The 9,631-nt window shown below is 38.3% G+C and overlaps 1 protein-coding gene across 1 annotated transcript in view; it reads right to left on the reverse strand.

Annotated features, from left to right (window-relative positions):
- The window catches only part of ttc28 (tetratricopeptide repeat domain 28), a 188,579-nt gene that overhangs the window by 14,571 nt on the left and 164,377 nt on the right, over positions 1 to 9,631 (reverse strand). The window contains exons 21-25 of the mRNA XM_059358726.1: positions 5,731 to 5,917; positions 3,125 to 3,265; positions 2,198 to 2,342; positions 1,940 to 2,119; positions 240 to 784 (exon numbers count right to left, since the gene is read on the reverse strand). Of these exons, the coding sequence (XP_059214709.1) occupies positions 240 to 784; positions 1,940 to 2,119; positions 2,198 to 2,342; positions 3,125 to 3,265; positions 5,731 to 5,917 (1,198 nt within the window). The remainder of the gene's footprint in view (positions 1 to 239; positions 785 to 1,939; positions 2,120 to 2,197; positions 2,343 to 3,124; positions 3,266 to 5,730; positions 5,918 to 9,631) is intronic.

The following is a 9,631-nucleotide window of genomic DNA, read 5'->3' on the forward strand; positions in this document are numbered from 1 at the left end:
AACTAAAACTAAGCGTTTTCAAAAAATAAAAACTAAACTAAAACTAGCAAACTCACTCTAAAAACTAACTAAAACTAACTGAATTTGAAAACAAAAATTCACAACGAAATTAAAACTAAAACTAATGAAAAATCCAAAACTATTATAACCTTGGTGTAAAGCGCCCTGAGCTCCCATTTATAGTTTTCTGGTGAATGAAACGGCCGTTCCAAAACAAAAAATCTGTGCCAAAGTCGTACCTTAAAACCACCAGTTTGACGGTCAAACACAGGTCCAGAATATCAGCAGCAGTGAGGAGGAAGTCGTGAAGCGGCGGGCTGTCACACACACTCTCTACGTCACACACACTCTCCCCGTCCTCGCTGGCGTCCTCTGCTGCTCTGAGTCTTTCCGGGCTGCTGTGACTCTTTGCAAACCCGCCCGAGGTCGACCCTCCGCACGGCGACTTCTCCCGAGGACGCCCGCCGGCCCCGCCCTCTCCCCCGGCGTGCTCCTGGCTGGGGGCGAGCACCAGAGCGGCGAGCTTCCAGGATATGTGAGTGGCGAAATGGACGCACTCTGCCTGGCTCAGGGCGGCGAGCACGCGCTCCCTGGTTGCGTTGGCTCCGGTGAGGGGGTGACAGCCCAGCTGCTCCCCCAGCCACAGAGCCTCGTCCTGGGCTGAAGGCAGCGGGCCCCACAGCCAGCGGTCCATCACAGAGGAGGGCAGGCGAGGGGCCCCGACCACCGCCGCCACGGAGCCTCCGTCTGAGCACAGCAACGGGCCGCCGCGGCGAGGATGAGGCTGTGGGGCGAACACACAGTATCACATGAGTTTATATTTTAATTTTTAGGGAGCAAAATCCAACATAAAATTCTTTAAAAAGTGCTTCACTGAAGTACAAATTTGAGTAATTTGTGCTGTACTTGAGTTTTCATTTTATGCTACTTTTTACTTGTACTCTACCACATCTCAGAGGAAGATATTGTAGTTTTTACAACTTTTTCTTTCTTTTTTTTTTTTTTCAAGTGTAACATTTCAATTTTAATGAATCAAGTTTAGCTCACATAGGCCCCCAAATACAACAAAAAGCACACAGTACTGGATTAAAGATGGTTTGCTGCAAAAGTTAATTTGTATCCAAAATTGAAGACTTTGGGCCTGGCTGTGAACAAATTTTTTTTTTCTTTTTTTTTGGCCCTCCACCACCCCCCCACTTTTGGAGGACAACTTTATTTTTATTTACATAACAATAAAAGGTCAAACAACTTCAACAGAAAATAAGGTAAATAATTTAAAAAATAAAAATAAAGAGTGGATATTTACAACACCAGTTGTTGTTTAAGTTGATTTCTTCTGCCATACATATATGCTGATAAGCAAATCAGCAGACAGACAGACAGACAGACAGACCAATGGGGGAATTTTATGTAAATGCTAAGGATGCGCATGTGTGTGAGTGTGTCTGAAAGTGTGAGTGTACTTTGTATTTATAAGTGTTTGTATATATGTGTGGATATTTCAGGGTGAAAAAGGAGATGTGTTGCAAAGTTATGTGGAATTGGGATCAGGCATTTGTAGAGGTGAATTTTTTAATAAATGTAGACCAAGTTTTGTTGAATCGGGGTATATTGTGATTAATTGATGCTGACATTTTTGAGATTTGGTCTATTAACAGATTCTTCCAGTGTTTTACACCTTTTTCTAACAGCACACACTGGAGGATGGAGCACAAAAAAATGTCTTGATATACTGCGAGTGATGTGGCAGAGCTGTGGTGTTGCTGCCCCTGCAAGTATTTTTACTATGGAAAAGGATCTGTAACCTTCTTCCAACACGTATAACATCAAACAACATAAAGATACAGAATATTCTAAAAAAAAAAAAAAAAGCACTGAATTTGACAAAATAAAACAAAAATCCTTCAGCTTTCATATCTTTAGAGTGTGTATTTGGTACCTTGATGGCGGCTCCCAGGCTGCTGAGAGAAGGGACAGAGATGAGGCTGAAGCGTTCGTACAGGTACTCGTTGGACGAGCTGCCTTTGAGCAGAGCGAACGGGATCAGGTACAGCTCTCCCTCCAGCACCAGCACCAGCTGTCTGTGGCGGCCCACAGGTCCACTGCTGTGCATCAGGCCCTGCAGACGGAAAGATACAGTTAGAGAAAGCATAAGAAAATAAGTGGAAACATGCAGTTTATTGAAATAAATCCTCACCCCTTCCATGGGAGCGATGAGCAGGTCGTACAGAGCTCGTAGAGGAGGTTTGCTGATGTTACTGAGGCGGTGAGGAGGAGACGATAAACTGTCCTTCACTGGAGACACGGTGGCGCTGTAGAGACTCGTCATGCTCTGACAGCTCCTATTCAACACACACAAGAAATATACAGTAAATACACACTACGGTTCTGTTTGAACACAGTTAAATTACAAGACAGTCTGTCAGCAGCTCTGTGAGGCACTGTGCTGCTTTGTGCTAAATGCTAACATGCTAATAATAACAATGCTGATGATTAGCAGCTAATTTACTGCTGAGAGTGATGGTAATGTCATTGCTTTGCAGGTATTTAGTCATAAGCTAGTTGCTTATGGCTTATTTTGACCACATGGTGGCGCTAGATTTGCTAAAAGTGAAGGAATCACCAAAATCATTAGACCATTAGACCACAAAGGACACAAATTGACCACAAAATGATCAAAAAAGACACAAAAAGACCAAAAAAAACCCACAATCACCAAAAAGACACAAAATGACCACAAAATGATCAAAAAAAAGACACAAAAAAGACCAAAAAAAGACACAAAATCACTAAGAAAAGACACAAAATCACCAAAAAAGACACAAAATGACCACAAAATGATAAAAAAAAAAGACAGAAAAAGACAAAGAAAGACACAAAATCACCAAAAAAACACACAAAATCACCAAAAAAGACACAAAATGATGGTCATTAGAATTCATCCTGAGGGGGAGATGAATTTGTGTCCAAAATTTGACTGCAATCAATCCATAAATGACTGAGACATTTCACTTGAAACCACCAATCTCAATCTGCTGGAGGCTCTACATTCTTCCTCTGGGGATCAAGAATGTCTATACAGAATTTCATGGCAATCCATGCAATAATTTTTTTGCAGCTGGACCTGTTGAAGAGGTTGTTCCTGGACACCATGCGCAGGTATCCTGTGGGGTCGGTGGCTGACGTCAGCTTGTTGTTGAGCTCCTCAAACTGCTGCTCCAACAGATCTCCAGCTTCACTCTCAGTCTCACTGCTGGAACAAACTCTGGGGAGAACACACACACACACAGACACACTGAAAAACTCTTATTTTATAACAAAAGTTACACAAAAACTCATTGTAAACATCAGGAAACATTTTAATTTTGAGTAGAAAACTGGAGGAAGAATTTTGATTTTGATTTTTAATGTGTTGGCAGCAGTGGTGGGAAGTAACTAAGTACATTTACTCAAGTACTGTACTTAAGTACAATTTTGAGGTTCTTGTACTTTAGTTGAGTATTTCCATTTTATGTAACTTTATACTTCTACTCCACTACATTTAGAGGCAAATATTGTACTTTTTACCCCACTACATTTAGCTTACAGCTTTAGTTACTTTTCAGATTCAACATGAAAAAATACCATATATTTAATATGATTACACATTTATAAAACATAACAGTGTATTAAGTAATTAACATTAGTCCTAAAATGATACATACATAAATGCATCAATACAAATAATCTTATAATACATTTAGAATATATAAAACAATCTGAGTGGGTTCATTCTGCATAACGAGTACTTTTACTTTTGATACTTTAAGTACATTTTGGTGCTGATACTTTTGTACTTTTACTTCAGTAAGTTTTGAATGCAGGACTTTTACTTGTAGTGGAGTAAATTCACAGTGTTTTATTAGTACTTTTACTTAAGTAAGGGATCTGAATACTTCTTCCACCACTGGTTGGCAGTGATTCCTCTTCATGAGAACTATAAGAGTCATTAATCTGAGGACTCCAGCTTTATGAACTGGACTGAAGGCTCTCAGAAGCAACCATTAGCAGACGCCATTACTTTTTATGGAAGCGTCTGGCTGCACTTTTCACGGCTCGGGGAGATTTGATTTGTGTTAAAATAGCACTTTCTCCACTGGTGGATTGGAAAACATTTAAATGCTGCATATGTGCAAATGCAGGCTTCATAATCATCACACACACACCACAGCTTTAGCACACACAGACACACAAACACACACACACACACAGACACAATGAATGTCTGCTGGCTGCTGAAAGTCCTCTGCAGTGGTTTCCACAGAAAGTTTGTGTGGGGGAACATTTGCTGACGCGACACATGGTCATGATTTACAAAGTGGCCCGGCGGTGCCAGGCGGTGTTGCGGGCGGGATAATTGAGTGTAAAGAAATATGGCAGCAGAGAGCTGGATGAAAAGAAGACAGATGACATGCAGCAGGAGGCTCCTCGATCTGCTGCTGCTTCCTCTCTGTTTTATTTAATGAGTGACAACGAACAGAAACAAGACAGAGAGTCTGCAGCTGCTTGGAGAGGCCCAACACGCTCATATGATGATGCTAACAGGCTGATATTTATGTTTAACATGTTCACTATCTAAGTTTAGTGTGTAAAGTGTGTAAATCTATATAAAATCTGCACAAAAGGCCTGCAGCTCTGTAGAATCAGCACAATCAAGGCTAGAAGTGGGAACAACTCAAACATGTCTTTGTGCAGAATAACACAGTTATAATGACAGAAATCATTAAAAAAAAGTTGAATTTGTCTGAATTTGCCTACAAGTGTTATGAATTTTGGGAAAAAAACATTTTCTCCACATATTGTACATCTTGAAGTATTATCATGATCTGGAAAGTGCAAAAACTTTATTTTTGGACATGTTTTAACTGACACATGGAATTAAGTGATTCTGACAGCTTTCTGAGCTTTGTTTTGGTCATATTTTTAATAGAACCTGTCCTAATGACCTGTTCAAGGACTGGCCAGAAGTTCAACCTTCGATGACAATGCTGGCTTTTTTTAATCTATCTATAAAGCAAGAAGCGTCTGTGTGTGTGTGTGTGTGTGTGTGTGTGTGTGTGTGTGTGTCTAGTTCATATCTGGCTGACCGTTAGTCAGACTGACCTCAGAGTTCGTATGTGGCTTGCGCATGGCACGAAAGTTTGAATCCTCGATTTTGAAGATTTTTTAATTAATTTTTCAAAATATCATCATTATTTACGTAGGACATGTTGCGGCATTGCACTGTTTCCGATCAGACGCCTTTTAGGGGAGCTCCGCCCCCTTTTAGAGAAGCTCCGCCCCCTTTTAGGGGAGCTCCGCCCCATTGTGTGATAGGCCTACACCTGGTCAGTAACACAATTCACTCTGGATTTCCATGCCTGACTCTTCTCATCTGTTAGTCTATTTAGCCTACCTATCTTTAGGAGTTTTAAAGTGCGCTACAAGGTTCAATTTTCCAATAATATTCTAGTAGTTTCCAGTGAATGTGTATGTGGTGGATGGTGTGGTACCTTAAGAAAAGTGTTTTATGGAGTTGCAGATGTTGTAGTGTGGCATGTAATCTACGAATACATACTTCCTACAGGCACTGCACTAGTATGATAACCTCACTAAAAAGTTGATCACAAAAAATATTAAAACTGTGTGTTTTGTGACAGAATCAAAACATCTCACAAATGACATCTACATCAGTAAAGACTCGGTATGAACCTGCTGTAGTGGCTGTCCACGCCCAGAGCCTCTCTGGCGTTACAGATGTACTGATCCAGAGACAGAGGACCTCCTCCTGCTCCTCCAGCCTGAGGACTCCCTCCACCTCCTCCTCCTCCTCCTCCTCCATCGTGGAACTCCTCCACCGTGGCCTCGCCCAGATCCACCTCGTTAAACTTCACAATACCTGTTGGAGCGTTTTAACAAAGAATATGAGTGAATTAGTGCACGCTGTCTGTGATTTCATTCAGAATCCTGCTGCTGCAGCTCTCTGTGACCTTTAACCCTTTATCAGGCAAAGAACTATATTTGGTAGTTAGAGTCAGGTAATATTTACTAGATTAAAGTGGCAAACCTACAAGTAAAAAAGTCGCAAATTTACAAGAAAAAAGTGGGAAAAAAGCAACTTTTTTCACTTTAAATCTAATAAATCTGCACATTTTTTTCTTGTAGATTTGCTACTTTAATCACGTAAACTTTTTTCTCAAAATATTATTTTCATTTTTTTTTTGTGGTGTGGTCACTTATTTATTTATTTTTATTAATTACGTATTTTATTTTATGGTTATTTATATATTTTAATATTATGTATTATTATTCATATTTGTATTTATTTATTTTGTTATTTATTTTAAAAGAAATTCAGCTGTATCTTTAAGAATTTTCTTTAAAGCTGGTCATGCGGCGCTGTACTGCATTTCTTTATTATTATTTATTTATTAATTATTAATTTATTTTAATTTTATGTTTATTAAATTATTATTGCTATTAGTATTATATTTTTTATCATTAATAATTTTTAAATTGTATTTATTCATTTATTTTAATCTGTATAAAGATAAAATGGGTGCCTTGCCTTTTTTGATATACATTGAATTTATTTTAAAATTAAGTTTTGAAACATAACAAAAAGAAGAACGGGGATAAGGATCTTCCTTCGAGCTGCTCATGCAGCGCTGTAAAACATATTCTGCATATAACATTACCCCAAACTCAGCATGCAGGGAAGATTTAGATAAATATCTTAATAATTAACAAGGCTGAAAGTCTAAAGCCCGAGCAGCGAGCAGATCTGAGAGGCTGAAATGTTTTTTTCAGCCTCTAAAGACAAAGTGATCCGGCTCGAGATCTGAAGGTCCCGTGAGGGCCGGCTGGAGAAGAAAAGGCCATGTGGCCATTAAGGTCAAAAAGTGATTAAAATCCTAAAGGTTTATTCCCCTCGGTGCACAAATGTCCTAAAATGTCACAAGGCTGGATTATGAGATCTGTGCACACACGGCTGACATTTCAGCCGGAGGATGGCGACAGAGGAGAAGATCACAGCGAGTCGGCAATTAAAAGGTTCATCCACCGAGGAGCAGGAGCGAGCGCCGCAAATGTCACGGCAATCAACAAGCCAGATTCTGAAAATCAAGTGTTTTAGGGTCATTTTGTGCCCTTTTTTGCACCTTTTAAAAAATTATTTAAGTCAATTATAGTAGTTTTTAATGTATACAACTCAAGCAGATATACAACAAATGCTAAACAAACAATAATAAGTCATTATTTTTTAAATAGTGATAATCTCAAGCAAGTTTATGCTGACTGTAAAACTGTAGGTATGAAACCTGAGCTTATTATTGCTACACTTTTTATTATTTATGATTATATAATAATTTTGGTAACGCTTTATATTAAGGTCCTTGTAATAACCATTAATTAACAATTATTATTATACCATTATGTCTTTGCCATGCCTTTATTAATCTTATTTTGTTTGCTTATTGATATTAAAATATGGTGTTTGCTTATTGATATTAAAATATACTTTATTGGTCATCTATTATAAGTTAACTATAAGTTAACTTTTTGCAACTACTGGATCTAAAGTGAGAACAATGCCTTATTACTTGTTAATTAATGGTTATTAAGGACCTTATTATAAAGCGTTGCCATAATTTTTTTACAGCTCTCTTAAGATATTCACAGGTAATGAAATAAAAGAAAGTAAAGTAACAGACAAAATTGCAAAACTGCAAAACTGCAACTGAAATTTTGACTCCTTAATATGTGTTTTAATTTTATAAAAAGAAACAACATCCCTATCTATAGGACAAACTGACCAACATCACTATAGGCATTTTGAAATGCTTTTGTAGGACAAACTGATGACAGATCAGTGAAAGTGGACTCTGGAAAGAGAAGAGAATACTGAGGAGTTTAACTGGAACATAATATTTGTTTTGTGACAAGCTTCTGGATATTTTCAGCATGATAAACGGGGCGAGGAGCGGCCTGGTGTCACTCTGTAGCAGGTTGTTGTTGTTATTATTATTCTGTGTGTGTGTGAGTTCTGTTACTGCACGCTGTCAGGGGATTCTCTCACTGCCAACAAGGCCTGGCAAACTAAATAATAAAATAATGCATTCCAGTTTTTTTAAAACCTATTGTGAAATAAGTCAACCTCCTCTAGAACTGCTCCCTGATTCTGGCCTGTTCTACCTTTCATAAGCTGCAGCTCTGCACGGTTTCTCTCTGGAGTTATTCACAATCTGTAGTTTTATAATGTAAAAGAATTATGGCCTCTGACCTCAAGATATCTAAATAAAAATGCGTTCTATTGGTACTTACAAGTCTCCTCTTTATAGACATGTCCACTTTATAATAATAACATGTAGTTTGAGGCCAAAATCATACATTTCTTTTCACATTTTCGTCTACGGTATGTGAATATTTCTGCAAACTGGCGTCACTAAACAGTCTGTGAGCTGCATAAATCGGGTATGACTGGATTCATTGTGGATTCAATGAGCCCAATTTTCTTCATGTGTGATGATGTTAGTCAGTGAAAGTTAAGCTCAGTGTATAAAATGAGCTGCTGTGACCTCTAGAATAATCACATCCTCATGAAACTTTACAACCACAAGCTAGAGCATTCAGACAATGGATGGCTTCCCATACTATATTCACATTAAGAAATATGCAATTCCTGCAGAAATCTACCAAATATCAAAAGCCTTTGCTGCCAAATCACAGAATGGATTTCTGTCCGGTGTTTCTCAAGATCTTGGTGTCTTAATGTGATACTTTGGAGGGATTTTCAATAATTTTTCTCAATTCTTAAGTGGTCAAAGATGGTTAAATTTAACACCAAATGTGTATCACAAATGATATCAGCCTAACCTAAAGAATTCAGAAGATGGATTGCTTAGCATTGTCAGTTTTGTTTGGTAGGTTTAGCTGAATCTTATTTTCCAGATAGTGATTGACTTTTGTTTCTTATTTTGGCCTTGGAGACCCTGAAGATTTAGCTGCTTCCTTTTTCTGTCCTACTTAGTTGGTTTATCTCTGTTTATTCCATTTGCCTGTTAATAAATATTATAATTGTTCAACTTGGAGTCCATGCAGCTATTTTTCTGCATAGTTTTATGTTTACCAAATTTGTTACTTCCTGTGTCGTAACATTCTCGCTGAACCAAAACACAGTTTATTAGAGATTTCTGACTAGAAAAACGTGACACACAGTTCTGAGCTGCATCTCAAATTAATGTTAATAGTCAGGCGGCTTAGCTAAATAATGGGGACACGCCGGACAAAAGCACCACATTTTTTCCACATGCTCTCTATCACCATAGGTTCCAATTTTTGGTAGGAGCCACTTCATCAAGATTGTGGATCGGAGATGGCACCCATATGAAGTCTATGAGAACCAATATATCTTCCAAGCCACTCAGAAGGTCAATCTTGGTGTCAAAATCTACATTTTCTGGGTCAAGGAATCATGTAAAACTATTGAGAATATCACCAGATGATTATTTGATCAAATAAATATGTTTATTTTTTTACCCAGACTGGTAGGTCTTCAAGTGCTGCAGCAGGGAATCCTGAGTTGAAAATGTTTGGAATCTATGTTCACTGGAGA

The sequence above is a fragment of the Centropristis striata genome, chromosome 19 (assembly GCF_030273125.1).
Source record: "Centropristis striata isolate RG_2023a ecotype Rhode Island chromosome 19, C.striata_1.0, whole genome shotgun sequence".
NCBI classification, from domain to species: domain Eukaryota; kingdom Metazoa; phylum Chordata; class Actinopteri; order Perciformes; family Serranidae; genus Centropristis; species Centropristis striata.